At 40.1% G+C, this 24,614-nt stretch overlaps 1 protein-coding gene across 1 annotated transcript; it reads left to right on the plus strand.

Moving 5' to 3' along the window:
* The first annotated feature begins 19,342 nt into the window (after positions 1–19,342).
* Positions 19,343–19,870, plus strand: LOC138899809 (uncharacterized). Its single transcript, XM_070186503.1, has one exon. It carries the CDS (start codon positions 19,343–19,345, stop codon positions 19,868–19,870), a length of 528 nt encoding a protein of 175 aa, XP_070042604.1.
* Positions 19,871–24,614: the final 4,744 nt, after the last annotated feature.

Here is a 24,614-nt window from a genome sequence, read left to right on the forward strand (position 1 = left end):
CTCTGGCAAGGTCAACACCGGTGCCATAGTCAATCTTGCTTTCAATTCCTAGAAACTCCTTTTAGTAGCATCTGACCATTGAAACTTAATTGCCTTCTGTGTCAATTTAGTCAACGGAGAGGCAAGGGTTGAGAATCCTTCCACAAACTTTCTATAACACCCCGCTAAGCCTAAGAAACTGCGAATCTCTGTTGGGGTTGTAGGCCTCAGCCAATTCTTCACAACTGCAATTTTCTGAGGATCAACCTTAATTCCTTCACTAGAGACTACATGACCCAAGAATGTGACAGATTCAAGCCAAAATTTACACTTTGAAAACTCTGCATATAACTTGTGCTGATGCAGGGTTTGCAGAACTACCCTGAGATGATCAGCATGGTCCTCTCGACTTCGTGAATATACAATAATATCGTCAATGAACACTATCACAAAGGAGTCTAGGAACGGCTTGAAAACTCAGTTCATAAGATCCATGAAAGTTGCCGGGGCATTTGTTAGCCCAAAAGACATTACGAAAAATTCAAAATGCCCATATCGAGTTCTAAAAGCTATTTTCGGAACATCCTGCTCCTTGATCTTCAATTGGTGATACCCGGATTGTAAATCATTTTTGGAGAAGTACTTAACACCTTGCAATTGGTCAAACAAGTCATCTATCCTTGGCAGTGGGTACTTATTCTTGATTGTGACCTTGTTAAGTTTCCGATAGTCAATACACATTCTCAGTAACCCATCTTTCTTCCTTACAAAAAGGACCGGTGCGCCCCAAGGCGACACACTCGGCCGGATGAAACCCTTTTCTAACAAGTCCTTCAACTGCTCCTTTAGTTCCTTCAATTTTGCTGGTGCCATTCTGTAGGGTGGAATAGATATAGGATGTGTGTCTGACATCGCATCAATCCCAAAATCAATCTTCCTATCTAGTGGGATCCCAGTGAGCTCTTCCGGAGAGACTCCCAAAAATTCATCAACAACAGGCACAGACTAAAGTGTAGGTGCCTCAGCACCGGTGTCCGTAACCTGGACCAAATGGTAAATACACCCATTGTTGATCATTTTCGTGGCCTTAAGGTAAGAAATAAACCTACCCTTCATCACTACATCATCACCCTTCTACTCAATAACTAGCTCATTTGGAAATTCGAACCTAACAGTCCTGGTTCGGCAATCAAGCTTGGAAAAACAAGAATAAATCCAGTCTATCCCCATTATTACATCAAAATCAACCATCCCCAATTCAATGAGATCGGCCACGATGTCCTGATCACACAACGTAACAACACAATCCCTATAAACTCGTGCAACAAAAATAGACTCACCAACCGGAGTAGATATAGAGAACGACTCATGAAGTTATTCCAGTTCTATCCCAAATTCCATAGTAACATAAGGAGTGATATATGACAAAGTGAAACCGTGATCAATAAGAGCTTATACATCATGGGATTGGACAGTCAATATACCTGTGACAACATCTGGAGAAGCCTCTGAATCCCGACTCCTCCTCATAGCATAGAATCTGCTGGGTCCTCCCGAATTCTGTGCACCTCCCCTAGACACACCACGCCCTGCGGGTGCTAGGGTACCTCGAGCTGGATGTGTTGTGGATGTGGTAGTTGTAGAACTATCCGGATGCGCTGCACCTCTGCTCATGATCTGACGGGATGAGCGACAATCCCTCTGGATGTGACCCCTCACACCGCACCCGTAGCATATTGGTAGGTCCATGAAGCAAACCCCATAGTGCATACTCCCACACATGGGGCATGAGGGCCTCCGCTGCTGCTGGAACCTCCCTCCGGATCGACCCTGTTGGTGGGGTCCCGTGTTGCTCTGACTGGGCCTGAAACGGCTCCACTATTGCTGACTGGGCCCTGATGGCTGTGCACTCATCGAAGACTGGGCGAAGGACTGAGATGGCCCTGATGATCCTCCTCTATATGTCGATCTATTATTACCACCACCAGAAGAACCACCAAAATTGCTCGCAAATCGGGCCTTGCTGCTACCCTCACGCTCAATTCTATTTTTCAGTTTACGATTCTCTGTAGCTTGAGAAAATGCCACCATCTTACCGTAGTTCATATCAGAATTTAAGGCAGCTGTAGCTGCCTCATTGATAACCAAGGGGCTAAGGCCCTGCACAAACCGGCGCACCCTGGCCTCCATAGGACAGGCACACGAACTCCATGTGGTAATCCCACACACTTATGCTACCCTACTTCAGGCTCTCAAACTCAATGGCGTGGGCCACCTTGGTCTCGGTAGGCAAGAAGTGATCTATAAAGGCATTTGTGAATTCACCCCACCTCGCCGGTGGGCTACCCTCCTCACAGGACTCCTCTCATAACTCATACCATGAATAGGCCACCTCTTTCAGGCGGTAGGAGGCCAACTCCACTCCCTCCATCTCAGTAGCATGCATAACCCGGAGAGTCTTGTGCATCTCGTCAATGAAGTCCTAGGGGTCCTCCTCGGGATTAGTACCCGTGAACACTGAAGGATCTAACTGAACGAACTTGTTCACCCTGGAACTAGCAGATTCCCCTGGCTGGCCAGAAGAAGTAGGCCCAACACTCGATCTCTGGGCCTGAGAAGCCACTATCTGTGCCAACATCTGTATAGCTCCCCTAAGATCCCCATCGGAAACACCAGGACCGTAAGTTGGGGTTGGAGGTGGAACTTGAATATCAGTTGGGGGATTCGTTACACCCTCATCAGATGTAGGAACTGGTGCAGCCCGAGCAGGAATAGTAGAATCAGGCGATGTAGCAATTGGGGGAATATACTCACCCCTCGGGTGTTCACCCACATCATCAATTATAGACTCAACCGCCACTCCTGGGGTAACATTGGCTCTTTGGCCAGTTCTTGCCTTCTTCTTAGGTGCCATGTGCTGAAAATAAGAGCAATGCACGAATTAAAGGAGGAACAATCTTACAATTAGATTTATCGCACGATCAAGATCATCAAAGAAGGGTATTATTCCTAAATTTCCAAATAGCCTCCAACTTATAGATGTGGTCGACAACACACTGATAAGAAGGACACTACTAGACACGGCTCCGAGACATCCTAGGACACTTTAAAACCTTAGGCTTTGATACCAAGTTTGTCATACCCCAAACTCGGGGAGCGCGACCAACGCTCAACCGAGTGAACCCGGTCAAGCAAGCCTGTTGAATACTTTCTACCCAACTCACCCATGGTTTAAAGAGTATACATAACTTTGTTAATTAACCAACAAGGAGGTCATGTAGACAATGCCGAATTCATTACCATTAATTACTTCATTTAATAAATCTCAAAACACACACACACACACACCCATCCATGGTTCAAAGTGAAACAAGTGATCCAATCACAACACAACTTATTTAACATTCCCAACACCCATATACAACCCACACTATGTCTACAGAGCCTCTAAAGATACCAAATAGTACAATGATAGTGCCGGTAACAAGGCTCCGGCTATACCTCAAAACATAGTTATACACACAAAACAAAGATACACAATCTCGGAATGAGATGGGGCTCACCACGTCAGCTGGGAAGAATGAGTACCGCTATTACTAGTCAACATCCTCCGTAGTAGAACCACCTACATCAATTAAAGATGCAGCACCCCCAACAAAATGGACGTTAGTACATGTTGAATAGTACTAGTATGAAAACAAAACACCAAATCAAGAACTTGGAAATCCAACATGAACATGATGAATCAGGGTGACAATGGAATAGCATAGATAGAAGTTTAAACCAAAGCAAATTTATCAAGAGCTCTCAATATCATGTGTAAATTGTAAGACGAAATTCTCTGTAACCATCTTTACACAAAGCGGCCCCGCCGCCTCACTCCAATGTGTGCGGATAGAGGTGCAAGCACAGTACCACAACTCTACTCAAGCAACCCTTCCGCCTCACCCCAATATATATGGGTGGAGGTGTAACCACATGACCAAAACCTTCACAAAGCGGCCATACCGCCTCACCCCCAATATATACGCGGGTGGAGGTGTAACAACAATACCAAATATCCTACACAAAGCGGCCATATCGCCTCACCCCAATGTATATGCGGGTGGTGGTGTAACAATAATAGCAACATCCTACACAAAGCAGGCATGCCGCCTCACCCCAATAAATGCGGGTGGAGGTGTAATCCCAAGCACAATCTCTACACAAGTTGGCATAATAACTTTTATATGAAATATGTCATTGGAGTCACAACATATAGATACAAAATCCAAAGGTTGGTACACGCCTCAATTAATAGTACAACATAATCAAAGCACTTGAAAAACAAATCGAACATATATCTTTGTCACAAGCTTATTCAGAATAATCGATTTATGATAAACATCTTGGAACTTACAAGGGTGATGTGGGGTTCAATTCTTAAAGAAAGGTTTAGCCAACATACCTCAAATTCATCCCTTAATGATACAACAATGATGCACTACACTAAGCAACTTCAATCTACAATAACAACATCTAATGGGACTAATATTAGTAACAAATCTCATAGGTTCATTGTATTCATAAATTTCATCGCCAAGATTACCATTCATCTTCTCTCTTATTTTCTCAAATGTACTATTCATGCCATGAACTAGAGTTTTATAATCCAATCTTTCAACCATTAAAACTTGTAACAAATACTTCAAATACTTCTAACTACTCATAATAAACGAGTTTGAAGCATTGAAATTAACTCTAGTAGATCAATCTTGAAAAATCACCACTTTGGTTATTTTTCTGTTCTTAAGGATTTGATAATGAAATCTAGTATTTAGATGTAAGAATGATGTTAGAACTCATGTATATTGAGTAATAATCAACTCAAAACATCATTAACAACTTACCTTAGTATATTGGACTTGATTTGAGCTCAAAATCGTCCCTTCACCACAAGAACCCTAACCCCCAAATACTCAAAATGCCCCCTTCCCCAACCTTGTATTTATAGGCCCAAATTTTTGGGTTTCGGATGCGGCCCTGGATGCTTCGTATCCCCACTTCACTCCTCTTTGAAGCTCGGATGCGGACCTGGATGCTATGGCAACACTTCACTGCCAACCTCTCTTTCGGACGCGGCCTCGGATGCTTCGCATCCGCAGGCTACTCCGCCAGCCTTTGGTAATTTGGTTATAACTTCTTGTAGGAATATCCAAATGACAAACGGTTTGAAGCATTAGAAACTAGTTTCAAATACCTTTAATTTGATATATCATCCATAACTCTTTATATATATGTAGATATTCCCGTCCAAAGTTTGGTCTTGTGCGTACTCATTTGAAACTTTAGTGTGTCATGAAATTTCCAACTTGAATTGGACTTACGGCTCTCCCTAGACCCCACATCACTTATAATATGCCTCGTACACTTATTATCATATTCAATTGATATCTATCCTATTAATAGTCCTCGTATTCACACAAAATAATATAATTAGCGCACATCGACTTTCTTAATAGCGCTTAAGTACTTCTAAATTTTTTTCGGGGTATTACAAGAACCCAACCCACCCCCATTCTAGTAGCGTCACAATATACAACATAATCTTCTGATCCTTCGGGAAAGGCTAGAATAGTTGCTGATGTTAATCTTCTCTTTAACTCCTGGAAGCTCTTTTCAGAAGTATCGGTCCACTAGAACTAAGCTGCCTTATGCATCAAATTTGTTAATGGAGCAGCAATAGAAGAGAAGTTTTCTACAAACCTCCGATAGTAACCAACTAAGCCTAAGAAATTAAGCACCTCCGTAGGAGTTGTGGGCCTCGGCCAATTCTTAACTGCCTTGATTTTTTGATTATCAACTTTTATGCCCTCATCCGATACTATATGCCCAAGAAAAGCCATTGAGTTCAACCAGAACTTGCATTTGGAGAACATAGCGTACAACTTACGATCCTGGAGTGTCTTTAATATCGTTCACAAATGATCTACATGCTCCGCTTTTGATCGAGAATACACCAGAATATCATCAATAAACACAATCACAAAGTTGTCTAGAAACAGATTGAACACCTGATTCATCAGATCCATAAAAGCCGCTGGTGCATTGGTTAGGCCAAAGAACATAACGAGACATTCATAATAGCCATATCTGGTCCGAAAGGATGTCTTTGGGATATCTTTCTCCTTGACTCTTAGTTGATAGTACCAAGATCTGAGATCGATCTTTGAGAATTACTTAGTGCCTCACAATTGACCAAACAAGTCATAGATCCTTGGAATAGGATATTTGTTATTAATAGTTACCTTGTTCAACTGACGGTAATCAATACACATTCTCAACGAACCGTCTTTCTTACGAACAAATAACACCAGAGCACCCCGCGGGAAAGTACTGGGCCTGATAAAGCCCTTATCTAGAAGATCATTCAACTGAGCTTTCAATTCCTTCAATTCAATAGGGGTCATTTTGTACGGAGGAATAGATATAGGTTGGGTGTCTGGAAACACGTCGATAGCGAAATCAATTTCCCTTACCGAAAGAATGCTAGTAAGTTCATCAGGAAATACATTGGGAAATTCATTTACAACAGGGACTGACTGAAGGGTTGGAGGCTTTGCCTCTGCATCCTGCACTCGCACTAGATGATAGATATATCATTTCGAGATCATCTTCCGATCCTTTAGGTAGAAAGTAAACCTCCCCTTAGGTGCTGCCACATTACTCTTCTATTCAATGACAGGCTCGCCTGGAAAATTAAAGTGAACAACTTTCGTCCAATAATCCACATTAGTGTAGCAAGAAGCCAGCCAGTCCATAACCATAACAATATCAAATTCCACCATTTCTAATTTATTCATGTCAGCTAAGGTGTGACGATCATAAATCATCACATCGCAACCCCCATATACGTGTCTAACAATCACGGACTCACCCACTGGCGTAGATACTTCAAATGACTGATGCAACAATTTAGGTTCTTTACCACATTTACCGACAATAAAGGGAGTAATATACGACAAAGTAGAACCTGGATCTATCAAGGCATACACATCAAGGGAAAATACGGATAATAGACCTGTAATCACATCCGGAGACTACTCTAGGTCCTATTGACCTGACAATGCATAAATGTAGTTATGATGAATGCCTAAACTAGATTCTCCACCCATGCCTCTATCTCTACCAGCCGACGTCTGCGTTCCTTGCCTAGGAGGGCGTACTGATGAAAACAATGCTACTACAGACCCTATAGGCTACGCCGTACCGCCCCAATCTCTCATCGAGAAAAAGCTGCATATTGTGGCTGGACAGACCATACAAATAACATACATCTGAACCATGGCAGCATTGCCTAAAATGAGTCCTACCACATTGACCACAATACGGCATCAGGGGTCTCACCTGGCTGGAATCCCCTTATACTACGGGCTTGGTGCCCATGAACTCTGACCCTGACCACAATAAGTGGTCCGACCATGACGTTGGCCCTGAAACTACAGTGGTGCACTAGCCGCTAGATAAGATGGGAATCTAGGAAATTGAGTCCTAAACCCACATTGAAACTGTCCCGTATCACCTACGGACCGAGCCCTCTTATGCTGGCCCTTATTATGCTCTCGATTGGACAGCTGCTACCTCTTATGATCCTCCAAGTTCTGTGCATAGGCCTAAATGTAGACGATGTCCATATTTAGATTTAAAGGAGCCGTGGTACATTCGTTAACCAAATGTGGTCCCAGACCACCCACAAATCGACATACTTGGTCACTCATCTCAGCCACAACCGTAGGAGCATGCCTAGCCAAAGAGTTAAATTGCATACTATTCTCCAGAACACTCATATTGCCCTGCTCCAAACTTAAGAACCTATCTTTCCTTGCTCGGTAGAGTTTAGCAGGCAAATATTACTGCAAGAATGCCTCAAAAAACTCCCTCTATCCCGTTGATGGGGCACGAGGTCCCCTAGACTACTTACAGCTCTCATACCAAGTCACGACAATATCCCGCAATCTATAAGAAGCTATCTCTATAGACTCAGTATCTGTGGCATGCATAACTCGTAAAGTCTGCTACATTTGATACAAAAAGCTCTGAGGATATGAATTTGGATCTTCTCCTGAACTCTTGCACTAACCACTTTATTTGAGGTGCCAGGGGTCTGACGCTAGGCCTGGGAGGCCATAAATCGAGTCAACAACTGCACAACACTCCTCATGTCTAAATCATGATCAAGAGCAACCGGAGGTACAACAACTTCTTTATGCAACTTTGTGGGTAGTGATGTTACACTAAAAGCTTGAGAATCAGCCTCATCATGATGCTGATGCTGATCTACATAGGCAGGTGGCACCTGACTAGTGCCCTCCCTCGCCTCCTCATCTAGTCTTCGAACAGCCACTTGTCGTCTAGTAGTAGTAGGCATCGCTGAGAATGTAAACAAGATAAAGATTATGAGTGAATACTTACGACTCAGCTTTATCGCATAATCTAGATCAGAAAGAAAAGTTACCATCCTAAATATCCTGTAGCCTCCTATCTATAAGTGTAGTGCACACCACACCCATAAACAAAACTCTACCAGATATGGCTTGCAGACTCCCTAGGACAAACTTGCTATGATACCAAGTTTGTCACACCCCTACCTTGGGGGGTGTGGCCGGCACCCAGCACCCGAACCTCTGACATGGAATCTGAGCCGACAAGGCCTCCAAATAACATTAACAAGACTCCAAAAAGGTATTTTTTGTAGAGAAATTTCTTCCTAACTTCATAGGTTAGTAACTTTAACTTGCTTTCATTCAATTTTCACTACTTTTCATTCAATTTTCACTATCAAATCTAAGATTTCATAGAGTAGAAATTGTTATTTTTGGTAAAAATTATGGATTTTGTAAAATTGATATTTAGACCTCAAATTGAGGTCGGATCTCGAAACAAATCACATATTTGGACTCGGGGGTGAATGAGTAATCGAAATTTGGTCTTAATTTCGAATTTGGATCATGTGGGCCCGTGTTAACTTTTTGTTGACTTTTCCAATTATGTTAAAGATTGAACATTTTTCATTCGAGGGTAGTTTCTAAAGCTTGTTTTTACTTGATTAAATGATATTTGACTAGATTCGGTGGTTTGAAGGTTTATTCTAAAAGGAAAGCCGTGTTGGATTGTTGTTCTTGTTCATGAAAGAGTTACGTGTCTTGGTTAACCTTGATCAAGGGAATTAGGGTATAATTGCATCTATTTACTACATGATCTGTGTGTTGGGGGCATTGTATATACAAGGTGAACAGTGTATATACGTTGTCCATGCAATGAGCATGCAGGTAGAACTAGCCTTATTTGTACCATGTTACTTTATGTATTTTATCTTCCATGCTTTAGATAGATTGTGAAACTCTTTGATTTCCTGTATTAATTTTATTTTCTATGTTGAGCTTATTGATATATTAGGCATTGAGATCATTGAATTGTTGATTTGGTTGTTGGTGCATAATTGTTGGTAAATTCTTATATGACGAGTTATGTTCAAATACTACTATTAATGTTGAATATGCTTCCCCCTTTCTTGGCACTGCATTATACGTGATGCTTGGTGAGGAAGAGTGTAGTGCACAAAGGGTGTTGACGTGCCTGTGAGGTAAAGTGATTGTGCACGAAGGGTGTTTCCATTCTTTATTAATATATATCTTCCCACAAAGGGTGTTTTCGTGTTTGAGAGAAAGTGAGGATATGCACGAAAGGTATTTTCGTGCTAACTATTATATTATGTTATGGGGATGAGAGTAAAAGCACGAAGGGTGATGTTGTGCCATTGGTTGATTTCATTGTTCTTTATTTGCTATTCGGATAGAAGGCTTGGCTTTGTGGTTTTATAATCTACTTTTGAAAGTTGTTCGGAGTTGTTGTAAAAATATGACTTATGGTTTAGTGAGTAACACCTTCCTTTACTTTCCCGTTTTATGTTATTTCACTTATGTACTTATTATCTCTCGTATATGTTAATAACTTGTTATTGTACTTGGTACTTTACTTGTCATCTCGTTATTTTTTAATATATATAACTGCACAGGTTTATTGTAGGTGTCTTGTCTTAGCCTTGTTACTACCTTTTCGGGGTTAGGCTCGACTCTTACATAGTACATTATTCGATTGTACTCATATTATACTTCTATAGTTCTTATGCATATTCATACATTGGTACCAGCGAAATCCCGAGAGGTGCTTAGTAGATACCACATAGACCACTCGAGGTAGAGCTGCATTCCATTTGCAGGCCTTAAAGTCATCTTTCCATTTTAGTTGTACTGTTTTTACTTTCCAGATAGTATTGTATTTTCCTTCAAGATAATGTATTTAGTAAACTCTAGAAGTTCATGTACTTGTGTCTCCATCTCTTGGGATGGTTGAACGTTAGTGTTGATCTTAGACTTATCATGTATACTTCTGAGTTGCTTTTACACTATATTATTATCTTGTTGTTAGTTGTTAATTGTAGTTCTTCGTATTTTTTGTTGTGTGTTGTCTTGCCTAGCAAGCGGCGTTAGGCACCATCACGACTCCAATTGGTCGAAATTTTGGGTTGTGACAATATACAGAAATATATATCTCACTTTCCTATTTATAGGTAAAATATTTCCTCTTAAATATGCAATAGTGAATTCAGAGAATGTAGAATCTTGGGAGTGGTTCTTCCAACAATTTAAGAATACCTATAGGGTTAAAAAGGAATGTGCATAGTGTCCAATAGATATGAGATCATCTTAAAGGTCACTTTAGTTGTTTATCTATCAGTGCCACATTGAGTATGCATATACCATTTGTGGAACAATAAAAAACAAATTACAAATGTAATGACCCGGCCGGTCATTTTATGTATTTGAGTCTCGTTTCTCCTATTTGATGCTCCACGTATATTGTTTATTATTTTATGACTTACGGGGATGATTGGTCTAACTTCGGAAAGGTTTGAGAGTGTATTGAGACACTTAGTCTCATTTTGGAAGCTTAAGTTGTAAAAGTTGATTAGGATTTGACTTTTGACTAGACGACCGTGGATTAGTGATTTGATGGTTCTAATAGGTTCATATTGTAATTTTCGGCTTAGGCGTATATTCAGATTTGGAGGTTCCTAGAAGGTTTTGGCTCTATTTGTCGGAAGTTGACAGTTTCAAGATTTGGAGAGTTAATAGGTTTGACCGAGAGTTGACTTTGATGTTATCCAGGTCAAGTTAGTGTTCTGAGACTTTGGTTAGGTTAATTTAGTTTATTGGAACTTATGTGCGATGTCTGGTCAAAAATCGAAATGTATAAGTGTGATTCAGATGCATTCGATGAAGTTAGAATGTTAGGAAGTCAAGAGATGTATTTTGGGTGATTCTTGGGTTTGATGTTATTCGTGATGTTCCTAGCCTTTGTATTAGTTTGAATTAGGTATAGGAACTTGTCGGTATGATTGGATGGGGTCCCCAAGGGTTTGGTGTGTTTTGGGGTGGTTTTAGACCATTTTCCATTGATTTGCAGCTGCTGGTTTGCTGGTGTGATGCAGTGCTTCGCGACGGCGTAGCTGAGTCTCGAAATCACGGAGAAGGGGAGTTGGTAGGCGCAGTTTTACTCTACACGTTCACGTGAGTGGTGCCACATTAGCGGAGAGCTAAGGGCAGGTGCTTCGCGTTCGCATGTTGGGGGTTGCGTTAGCATACCAGGGGCCGCATTCGCGAAGGTTTAGTGTCAGTTGGATGGATTACCTTCGTGTTTGCGGGGAATGGATCGTGTTTGCATAGGCTGGGCAAGCTTGGAAATCTCGTTCGCATGGGATACTTCGCGTTCACATGGGTACTTCGCGTTCGCAAAGTGGAGTTGCAATTGACAAGATTTTTTGCCTTCGCGATCGTGAAAGGTGTATTGCAATCACGATTCATATCAATGGGAAGACTATTAGAGATGTAATTTTGGGACTTTTACTCATTCTTTCATATTTTAAACCATAGACTTCAAGAGGTGGAGATTTTGAAGAGCAATTTTACTACACCATTGGAGGTAAGAAATTGTCACTTGGATTTGACTTTATATCTTGATTTCCCGTGGAATTCAACATATAAAATATGGATTTTAAAGTGATATTTGGGATATTGTATACAATATTTAAAATATGGATTTTTGTGGATTTGAAGGTCGATTTAGACTTGGTTTGGAATCTAATCACATATTTGGCCAGAGCTTACACAACTAAAGAATTTGACAACAAAATGGCAGAGGTGAATAGAATTGACTCTAGAGTGGGGGATTACTTAATGGAGATTTTATTATGACATGTGGTCTAGAGTATATTAAAGTCAACATAAATATAATGATGACTTCGAATATAGCGAAGTCTATTAATACTACAAATAAAGATGCAAGAGACCTGCCAGTACTCCATTTGTTAGAGTTTATGACAATATTGCTTCAAAAAATAGAATTATGCATACAAAGAAAGAAAAATAGAGACAATCACAATCCTTAGCAAAAATTATAAGATAATACTCTGCTTGCATAGATGCATATAAGGGTAAAACATATTTTCTTGTTGCAACTGTTACAACCCTATAACGACCCAGCCGATCATTTTATGTATTTGAGCCCCATTCCATTATTTAATGCTTCCCATATGCTTGTTGTTATTATGTGTTGGTTTAGTTTCAGGAAGGTCTGGGAGTGAATTGGAATACTTTGTTCTATTATAGGAAGCTTATGTTGTAAGAGTTGACAAAGATTTGACTTTTGAGTAGACGATCTCTGATTGGGGATTTAATAATTTCAATAGGTTCGTATACTAATTTTGGACTTGGGCGCATGTTCAGATTTGAATTTGGAGGTCCCTAGAAGGCTTTGGCTATATTTGCTGAAAGTTAGTAATTTGAAGGTTTGGAGAGTTCATAAGTTTGACCATGAGTTGACTTTGATGATATCAGATTCGAATTGTTGTTTCAAAACTTGAAATAGGTTTGTTTTATTATTTGGAACTTGGTGCAATGTTTGAATGTAATCCAGATTGGTTAGGATTGGATCGGTTGCTTGATTAAAAGCTTGGAAGTTCTTGAACTTAAGAGAAGCTTGATTTTCGATTAATAGATGTTCTCGTATGTGTTTGTAAGCTTTGAATAGGTTTTATAGACTTGTTGGTATGATTGAATGGGGTCCCAGGTAGTTCGAATGAGTTTCAGACCACTCAGAGCATGTTTGATATTGCAGATTTTGCTAGTGTCTGCTGTGCTTCGCGATCGTGGAGCAAGTCTCGCGATCGAGGAGAAGGATTTTGGAGCAGGCTGGTCTTGTTCTTCGCGTTCAGGATAGGTTTTGGTAGTTGGTCTTGCGTTTGCACTTTGTGTGTCGTGTTCGCGTAGCATTGGGGCAGACTAGAAATTGGCTAGAGGCTGGCCTTCATGAACGCAGTAAGGGGCTCGCATTCGCGTAGGTTTAGGGCGCCTGTGCATCGCGTTCGTGAGGTTAATGTCGCATTCGCGAAGAGCCTTTTGAGGCAATGTCTAAGTTTGACCTTTTCGGTCTCGATGGTCCTATCGCGATCACGAAGGTTAGTGCTGGGCTGACTATTTTAAGTTTTAATTTCAGGATTTTAGTCCATTCTCCCATATTTTGAACTCTAGACTAGGAGATGGGTGATTTCTGAAGGAGATTTTCACACAAGGCAAGGGGGTAAGTGATTTCTACTTGATTTTGATTATATATCTTATTTCCCATAGATTATTATACATACATTATAGGATTTGAAAGAGAAATTTGGGGGTTTTATCTATAATTGTGGAGAGTGTAAATTAGCGATTTGGGAGTCGATTTGGACCCAGTTTTGGAATCTAACCACATATTTGGACTTGTGGGGTTATGAATAGTTGGTATCTACCCCTTGACTCGGGTTTTGATTATGTGGGCCTGGGTTGACTTTTGTTGACATTAGGAGATTTGATTAAAGATTAAAACTTTATTGTTTATATTTTACCCCTATGGCTTTTTATGAAGTTATTGAGTTGTATTTGACTAGATTCGACTCGTTTGGAGGTTAATTTGAGAGGAAAAGCTATTTTGGAAAGTTGAAGACTACCAAGTAGAGGTAAGTCTCTTGTCTATCCTTGTAAGATGGAATTCTCCCCGTGACCTATTTGCTATTTTGTTGCCCAGTTTAGGAGCCACGTATATGCGTAGCTAGATTATGACAATATCCACTATACGTTTGGCTTATGTTTATGCCTTGTTTGACTATGTGAGCTTATTGTTCATGTTTTATTGATTCTATGACTACGTGATGGCTTATATTTGTGGCTTAGAAGCATGTGTAGAGTTATGGCTTGATTGAAATTAGGCATAAATGATTACTTGCCATATTGAGATTTCTTGTTGAGACATAGCCACATACTTGTCTTATCGCTTCATGCTTTGATGGTTAAATGGCCTACTTCATTCGTGTTAAATATTATGACTGAATTCTTGAACGATAAAATTGCTTATTAGATTGTTGAGATGAATTGAATTATATGATTATCCATAGCATCGTTTAGCTATTTGTGCTTTTATCTGCATTTCTATTATTATGATTCGGTACCTTTGATTATATTGCCTCATATGCATATATCTATGAGTTGGAGAGTTAAATTTTGTGAAAAGATGAGAGTTTTGGCACCATAGACTTTATGAGCGGATATTGATTTTTGATGAGATTGTTGTGGATCGGGTTGCATGCTGCAATGGTATTATGTATGGATTGGGTGGCACGCCGCCATGTGTACATGTGTGGATCGAGTGTCACGCCTCCACAAGAATATTTATGGATCGGGTTTCACACCGCAATATTATATTATTTATTAGTGAATCGGGTTGCATGTCGCAACAACGCTTGAATATTGGTACCGTCCCTCTGGAGTCAGGTGATTACCCATGTTACCTTGGGCCCTGTGAGCGTAAGATATTTAGATTGGTATTGATTTGGACACTCGATCTATGTCGGTTATATGGATTTGTATAGGGAATTGGTATTGGGTTGTGAGCTTGCATTGGTAGCTTAGACTCATGTAGTGTCTCTTATGATTTTTGACTGTTGATTGCCTCATTTCCTAATTGTTAAAGATTTGAGATACCTAATATTGTATGATATCTCATATTTGAAAAGCATGTTTACATATCGATGTTATTGTGCTCTTCTTGGTAGACTTGATTGAGGATATCTTGCTTTATTTCATCTATTGTTCATGACTCTTATGATTATTGAGTTGATATAAGGTCCGACTATTAACCTCTCACCACTACTTCTTCGAGGCTAGACTTGATGCTTGCTAAGTACCGTATTTTGTATTCATACTACCCTTCTATATATTTTTGTGCAGGTTCTGAGGCTAGCTTTTGTGACACACACCCAGCTGAGTAGGAGTGCTACTAGGAGACTTTGTAGTGAGTTGCTTACTTGCTTCGATCCGCAGCACATGGAGTCCTCCCTTCCCTACTCATTACATCTGTCTTTGTATTAGTCATTTTCGGAGAGACTTTGTATTCAGTTGAGATCTTGTACTCCCGTCAGATGCTTGTGACTAGTTGTAACACCTGGAATTTGGGAAGCGTTTGTGAGACAATTGTGGTCATGTAGACCCTGTATGAGATTTATGCATTTTGATGTTTGAGTTGTGATTTATTCCACTTATTTTATTATCTTAAATTAGTTATTGGATTAATAAGTGCACATTGTTGTTGTTGTTGAGTGTTTGCTTGCCTAGCAAGCGGATAGGCTCCATCACAGCCTTTGGTGGGATTTCGGGTCATGACAAGTTGGTATTAAAGCTCTAGGTGCTAAGGGTCTAACAAGTCATGAGTATGCCTAGGTTGGTATCAAAGATCTAGGTTCTAAGGGTCTAACAAGTCACGAGCACGCCTAGTAAAGTCTGTTGGATCGGTACAAAGACGTCAATATCTATCTGCGGGGGGCTATAGGTATTTAGGAAAACTTCTATTTTCTTGATTCTCTCTCATGCATTAATTATTATCTGAGCCAAAATTATCTCTTCTACTCTCTCACAGATAGTGACAACGCGTGCTTCAGTAGCACCTGGTAATGGAGAGGCAGTACCTCCAGTTGCAGCCACAGGGGTAGGGTACCCATAGGGGGTTTCACAGTGGTGACTAGGGGTAGAACACCCTCTAGACCCCAGGAGCGTGTTTGGGAAGTATCAGTAGATCCGTCGGTTGATAAGGTAGATGACCAGTTTGTTGGTAATCAGATTGAGGCCCCAACTCCCACACAACACCTAGAGGGCTTTCTTGCGGCACTGGTATTCCAAGAAGCCATGGCCAAGATGGTCAGTTTTATCGATGCTTTGACTCAGGTTGGAGTAGTTCTAGTGGCCCCAACCACGTCTCAGGCTGGAAGGGGGATTCAGATCCCTACCACTCGTACTCTGGAGCAGCCTCCTACAGCAGGTCGGCCTGAGATTTTGCCTGCCACGTCTACCGATCAGCATAAGAGATTAGAGAGGTTTTAAAGGTTGTTTCCTCCATACATTGAGGGTAATGTTTCATAGGATGCCAAGATTTTCTAGATAGATGTCACCAGATGCTTCAAAATTTGGTCTTGGTAAAGTCCAATAGGGTGGACTTCACTACTTTTCAGTTTATAAGAGCTACACGGAGATGGTGACAGACTTATGAGCTGGACCAGCATTTTCATCTCCACTTATTTGGGTATAGTTCTTGCATTTATTTCTTGAGAGGTACATCCCACAAACCAGGAGGGATGCGTTGAGGGGCTAGATTGAGCGGCTTCAGCAGGATCGCATGACCGTGAGCAACTATGAGGTGAGATTCGCAGATTTATCTTGTGGTGCTTCTATTTTGATCCCCAACAAGGTTGATAGGGTGAGGCAATTAATTGAGGGTTTGAACTATGGCCATTATAATTTTATGGCTCGAGAGTAGGAGATTAGGACTACTTTCCACCAGGCTATGGAAATAGCTCGAAGGATCAAGCATATTCGTAGTCAGAGGCAAGAGGCTGTGGAGAGAGAAAGATGGCCTCATCATTCTGGTAGCTTTAGTGGTACCTTATCAGGAGGTATATGTTAGTTTAGTAGAGGCCATCATGGTAGGCCTGCTCATTCTGCAATGCATATGGCAAGTGGTGTAGTGTCTCGACCTTCTTTTTGTACTCTAGCTCAATCATCTTTTAGTGCCCTCCCAGCTAGTTCATACCATGCTCCGTCTATTCAAGGTTCTTCTAGTGGATGTTCAAGCCATTAGGGGCAGATTCTAGTCCAGCAGCCTCAGTCAGCTAGAGGTTGTTATGAGTGTGGAAAGCTTAGACACATGAGGAGACATTGTCCCAGGTTTGTTAGGGGCGCAATTCCACAATCTTCTCAGTAGTAGTTTCGGCACCAGTTTCCCTAGCCCCTACCCAGACAGTTAGAGGGGGAGGATGTGCAGCTAGAGGTCACCCTATAGGAGAGGGCTAGATTGGAGGAGCTTCAACTAGTGGTGGTCAGGCTCGATGCTATGCTTTTCCAAGTAGACCTGAGGCAATGGCCTTAGTTGCAGTGATTACAGGTATGATTTCGATCTGTCACAGAGATGGTTTTGTGTTGTTTGATCTGGGTTTACTTATTCTTATATGTCAACATATATTTCTCCTTATTTGGATATGCCTCGTGGTTCTCTTGGTATTCCTGTTCATGTATCTACCCCTGTTGGTGATTCTATTATGGTGGAACGTGTGTATCAAACTTGTGTGGTTACCATTGGGGGTTATGAGACTAGGGTTGATCTTCTGTTGCTTAATATGATGGACTTTAATATGATATTGGGTATAGATTAGTTATCTCCATACCATGCTATTCTTGATTGTCACGCTAAGATGGCTATGCCGGGGTTGCCAAGCTTGGAATGGAGAGGTTCTCTTGGTCACACTTCTAGTAAAGTGAACTCATTTTTTAAGGCTCAATGGACAGTTGAGAAGGAATGTTTGGCATATATAACTTTTGTTAGAGATGTTACTGCCAATAATTCTACTGTTGAGTTAGTTCCAGTAGTGAAGGAGTTTCCAGATATGTTTCCTGCAGCCCACAAGGCATGCCACCCCATAGGGATATTGAATGTGGTACCAGGCACTTAGCCCATATATATTGCATCGTATTGTATGACTCCAACTGAGTTGAAGGAATTAAAATAGCAGTTATAGGAGTTGCTAGATAAGGGGTTCATCAGGCCGAATTATTTCACCTTGGGGTGTGCCGGTGTTGTTTGGGAAGAAGAAAGATGGTTCTATGAGGATGTGTGTTGACTATAGGTAGTTGAACAAGGTGACTATAAAGAACAAGTATCCATTGCCTCACATCGATGAATTGTTTGATTATCCTCAGGGTACTAGAGTATTCTCAAAGATTGACTTGAGATCGGGTTATCACCAGTTGAAGATCAGGGCTTCTGACATCCCTAGGATGAATTTTTGGACTCGTTATAAGCATTATGAGTTTTTGGTGATGTCTTTTGGTTTGACTAATGCCTCAATAGCTTTTATGCATTTTATGAACAGTGTGTTCCAGCCTTATTTGGATTCTTTGACATTGTGTTCGTTGATGATATATTTCCGTAGTGCTGAGGAGCACGAGTAGTACTTGAGGATTGTGCTTCAAATTTTGAGGGAGAAGAAGTTATATTCTAAGTTCTCCAAGTGTAAGTATTGGTTGGACTCGATATCATTCTTCAGCCATATGGTGTCTAATGATAGGATCAAGGTGGATCCGAAGAAGATTGAGGCGGTTTAGAGTTGGCCTAGACCTTCTACCGCTATAGAGATATGGAGTTTCCTTGGTTTGGCAGGTTATTATCATATTTTACAGATCTATTTACCGAGTTAACTCAGAAGGGCGCTCCATTCAAATGGTCTGATGAGTGTGAGGAGAGATTTCAAAAGCTCAAGACTACTTTGACTACAGCTCGAGTTTTAGTGTTGCCCTTAGAATTGGGGATGTATATTATCTATTGTGATGCTTTATGTGTTGGTCTTGGGTGTGTACTGATGCAGGACGATAGGGTGATTTCCTATGCAGCACGCCAGTTGAAAACCCATGTGAAAAACTATCCGGTACATGATTTGGAGTTGGCAGCTATTGTTCACGTGCTCTAAATTTTGAGGCACTACTTGTATGGCGTATCTTGTGAGGTTTACACTGATCATCAGAGTCTTAGGCATCTATTTAAGCAAAAGGATTTGATTTGAGGCCGCGCAGGTAGTTGGAGTTATTGAAGGTTTATGATATCACTATCCTGTATCATCCGGGAAAGGCTAATGTGATAGCAGATGCTTTGAGTAGGAAGGCGAAGAGTATGAGAAGTTATATTTATTCTAGCTATGGAGAGACCTTTGGCTATGGATGTTCAGACTTTGGTTAATAGGTTTGTGAGATACCTTATTTCCGAGGCTAGCTGGGTTCTTACTTGTGTTGTTGCACAGTCGCCCTTGTTTGAGTGCATCAAGGCTCGCCAGTATGATGAACCTTATTTGATTGTCCTTAAGGACACAGTGTTTCTAGGTGGTGCTAAGGAGGTGACTATTGTTGATGATGGTGTATTGCGACTTCACGATCAGATTTGTGTTCCTAATGTGGATGGTTTGAAAGAGTTGACTCTTGAGGACGCTCATAGTTCGTGGTATTGTATTCATTCAGGTGCTACGAAGATGTACTATGATTTGAAGCAACATTATTGGTGGCGGAGGATGAAAAGGGACATTATTGGACATGTGTCACGATGTTTGAATTGTCAGCAGGTCAGGTATGAGCATCAGAGATCGGGTGGTTTGCTTCAAAGGTTAGAGATATCAAAGTGGAAATGGGAGCGCATTGGCATAGATTTTGTGGTAGGACGACCATGGACTTGAGGAGATGTGATGCTGTTTGGGTCATAGTGGACATACTGGCCAATTATGCACATTTCATTCCGGTCATGAATTCTTACTCTTCATAGAAGTTGGCTCAGACCTAGATCAGAGAGATTGTTCGCTTGCATGGTGTGCCTGTTTCTATCATCTCGAATTGAGGCACTCAGTTTACATCGCACTTTTGGAGAGCTGTTCAGCGTGAGCTGGGCACGGAGGTTGATCTGAGCATTGCATTTCACCCTCAAACAGATGGGCAGTTCGAGTGACCATTCATATTTTGGAGGATATGTTAAGGGCCTGTGTTATTGATTTTGGAGGCCAATGGGATCAGTTTCTACCATTAGCAGAGTTTGCATACAACAACAACTATCTGTTTAGTATCCAGACGACTCCGTATGAGGCCTTATTTGGGAGATGACGTCATTCTCCGGTTGGTTGGTTTGATCTTTGTGAGGCTTGGTTGTTGAGCATAGATTTTGTTAGTGATTCTTTGGAGAAGGTGAAATTGATTCAGGAGCAGCTTTGTACAGTACAGTCCAGGCAGTAGAGTTATGCTGATAGAAATGTTCGAGATGTGGCTATCATGGAGGGTGAGAAGGTTCTTCTCCAAGTTTTGCCTATGAAGGGAATGATGAGATTTTGGAGGAAGGTAAGTTGAGCCCTCAGTACATTGGTCTATTTAAGGTCTTAGAGAGGATTGGGGAGGTAGCCTACAAACTTACTTTGCCACCCAGCTTGTCGAGAGTTCATCTAGTGTTTCATGTTTCTTTGTTTCGAAAGTATTATGAGGATTAGTATTATGTGTTGGATTTTAGTTCAGTGTAGTTGGATGAGAATCTAGCTTATGAAGAAGAGCCAGTGGCCATTTTAGATAGGCAGGTTCGAAAGTTAAGGTGTAAAGATATTGCATCAATGAAGGTTCAGTGGAGTGTTCAACCAATCAAGGAAGCGACTTGGGAGACCGAGCATGGTATGCATAGCAGATATACTCATCTTTTTGGCATCCCATGTATGATTCTAAACCCGTTTGAGGATGAACGTTTGTTTAAGAGGGAGAGAATGTAACGACCAGGCCAGTCATTTTGTGTATTTGAGCCTCGTTCCCTTATTTGATGCTTTCCATATACTTGTTTGCTATTTTGTGACTTATGGGAATTGTTAGTTTGGTTTCGGGAAGGTTTGACAGTGAATTGGAACACTTAGTTGTATTGTTGAAAGCTTAAATTGTAAGAGTTGACCAAGGTTTGACTTTTGAGTAGACAACCTCGGATTGGTGATTTGATGATTCCAATAGGTTGGTATGATGTTTTTGTACTTGGGCGTATGTTTCAATTTGGATTTGGATATTTTTAGATGGTTTTGGCTATATTTACCGAAATTTGACAATTTAAAGGTTTGGAGAGTTCATAAGTTTGATTGGGAGTTGAATTTGATGATATCAGATACAAATTATTGTTTCAGAACTTGGAATAGGTTCGTTTTATTATTTGGAACTTGGTGCAAAGTTTAGATGTAATCCGAATTGGTTAGGCTTGAATCGGACACTTTGTTGGATGTTTGGAAGTTTTTAAACTTAAGAGAAGTCTAATTTGTGGTTTGATCTTCAATTCATAAACATGATGATCTCGTATGTATTTGGAAGCTTTGGATAGGTTCGGGTAGTGTTTATGGACTTGTTGGTTTGATTCAACCGGGTCTCGGGTCGTGACATCGCCTACCTTGGTTACTAGGCAAGCCAACACTCATCAACAATAATAAAATCTAATTATTAAATCATTAAAAGAGATATAATTTATATATGAAAGCGAAACAACTCTCAAAATAGTATCATAATATACATAAGTCCAAGATAGGGTCTAAACACGACCACAATAGTCAATCAAACGTTCAAAACCCGATGTTACAATGTCACAAACATCTAAAAAAAGTAAATAGTCTCAACTAAAAAAATAACATCTGTCTGAAAAGGAAATAAATAGACAAAGATAGGTAAATAGGGAAGGAAACTTCATGTGCTACGCATTGGATCAAGTAAAGTAGATCACTACAAAGTCTCCAACAAATATTCCTACTCCTATGGATAGGTACCACTAGTACATGCCTTATAAAATATACAAAATATGCAGAAATATAGTATGAGTAGAAAATCACGGTACTCAGTAAGTATCAAGTATAGCCTTAAAGAAGTAGTGGCGAGGAGTCGACATCGACACTTACTAACTGTCCAATAATCAGGCAATAGCATAAATAACATACGAAGTAAAGCATGATATCATCAAATGGATACAAAGGCTAGAGACACATTACATATAGAATTTAGGCATGCTTTGTAGATAGAGTAGATTGAATCTGATATCAAATGCCTCAATCCTGCATAAAAACATGATGTATATCAACCATCATTTATATAAAAACCACTGCACGAGTCTAAAATACATAATACACGCTCAGGATCACTTCTCAATACCTCACAACACCAATTCATATTCCTGGCACATGCCACATGTCCAAATCAAGCACCAAATTCGAGTGCCTACGCTCACAGGGCCCTAAGATACATGGGTAACCACTTAACTCCTGAGGGACATATCCATATCCAAGTGTTGATTATTTCATAATCAATGATCAATTTCTAATAATCAATATCCGCTCATAGTGTCCTTAGTGCCAAACTCAATTTTTCTCAATATTCAACTCTCCAACTCATGTATATGTGTATGATAACATATAATTAAGAGGCACCAGAACATAACAATAAAAATACAGATAAAATCTCACATGGCTAAAATATGGCTACGACTAATCATGTAATTCAATTTATCATAACAATTCAAAAAGCATTTCAATATTCACGAGTCTAATCATAATATTTAACATGAGTAAATTAAGTCATTTAACCACTAAATCATGGATAATAAGACAAGTGCATGACTACGGCTTAAGAAGAAAGCTCAACATGGCAAAATAATTCTTTATGCTCAATTTAACAAGTCATAATTTTAAGAATGCTTCTAAGCCATAATTATGACTTATCACGTAGTTATAAAATCAATGAAATAAGGATAATAAAATCACATAGTCCAAATAAGGCATAATCATAAGACAAACTCTACCGGGCATGATCATAACCTAGCTACGCATATATGCTTGCCACCTCGCATATGCGTGGCTCCTAATTCAAGCAAAAGTAGCAAATAGATCACCTGTAGGGAGAATTCGCTCTTACAAGAATAAACAATAGTCTTACCTACACCCGATAATACCTTCAACCTTTCAAAATTGCTTTTTCTCTCAAATCCATCTACAAACGACTCGAATCTATTTAAATATTACTCAAATGAATCAAATAATGCTATAGAAATTAAACCGAAATGATAAAGCTTTAATCTTTAATCATTAATCATTTTTCAAAGAGTCAACTAAAGTCAATCCATGCCCACATTGTCAAAATTCTAGTCTAGGGATAGATCCCGACTATTTATAACCCCACGAGTCCATATATATAAGTAGATTCTAAATCGGATTCCAATTTCATGTTCAAGACCACCGATTTCACTCTCTTAAGTTCATACAAAAAACCCCAATTTTTACATTTTAAATCCTTGATTTAGGGGTTAAAAATTCATGTAGATTTTTGAAATATAGTCATAAATGAGTATAAATCACATATCATCTTGCCTTGTATGAAATATCCTTGAATAATTGTCGCTATCTAAGTCTAGGGTTCAAAATATGAGAGAATGGGCAAAAATTTCGAAAATCACAACATATATATTCTGCTTAGTACTACCTAATTGTGAGATCGCGAGACACTGCTCCGTTATCGCGAAGCACCAAAGTCCACTGCTTGGAAATTCATCATCGCGAACGCGACAAGACCCTCACGAATGCGATGACTAACAGACCATCCTCCTACGAGAATACAAGTTGCCCTTCGCGAATGCATAGGCCAAGCCTCTAGCCTGCCTTCTCTCCTCCACGAATGTGAGCTACTCCACGTGAACACACTAACAAGTTCCCCGACAGTCCGCGAATGCGAACACACCTCCTGCAAATACAAAGCACAAGGGCCTCAAATCCAAAGTACTCTTCACGATCGCGACACACCTCTCGTGATTGCGAAGCACATTAGAGATACCAGAAAATCAGTAGAACAAAACTCAATCGAAATAGTCCAAAACCACTTTGAAACTCACCGAAGTCCCCCGGTACCTCGTCCATTCATTCAATAAAGTCTATATACTTCCTAAAAACTTGTCCTAAGGTTATAAAGATTAAAAAAATAGCAAAACCAAGAATTGAAGATCAAATCCTTTTCCTATCTTTAAACTTTCCAACTTCACCGAATTCGTGTGTCCGAATCACACTTACACCTTCCGGATTACAATAAAAATTTGAACACAAGTTCATATCAACTATTAGGACCTATACATGGTCTAAAAACTATAATCAAAACTCATTAACTCAAAATTCAACTACCGCTCAAACTTAAGATCTCTTATATTATTCAAATTGCCAACTTTCGATAAATAGAGTCAACATCTCCTAGGAACCTCCAAATTAAAATTCGAATATAATCCAAGTCCAAAATCGCAATATGAATCTATTGGAACGATCAAATTGCAAATCCTAGGTTGTTTACTAAAAAGTCAAACTTTGGCCAACTCTTATAACTTAAGATTTCCAAAATGAAACTAAGTTTTCCAATTCACTCTCGAACATTCCCGAAATCAAATCAACCATC

The sequence above is a fragment of the Nicotiana tomentosiformis genome, chromosome 10 (genome assembly GCF_000390325.3).
Source record: "Nicotiana tomentosiformis chromosome 10, ASM39032v3, whole genome shotgun sequence".
NCBI classification, from domain to species: domain Eukaryota; kingdom Viridiplantae; phylum Streptophyta; class Magnoliopsida; order Solanales; family Solanaceae; genus Nicotiana; species Nicotiana tomentosiformis.

What these genes read in the sequence shown, in the direction of transcription:
- LOC138899809 (XM_070186503.1), top strand. Translation starts at nt 19,343, where the DNA reads ATGGAGAGACCTTTGGCTATGGATGTTCAGACTTTGGTTAATAGGTTT.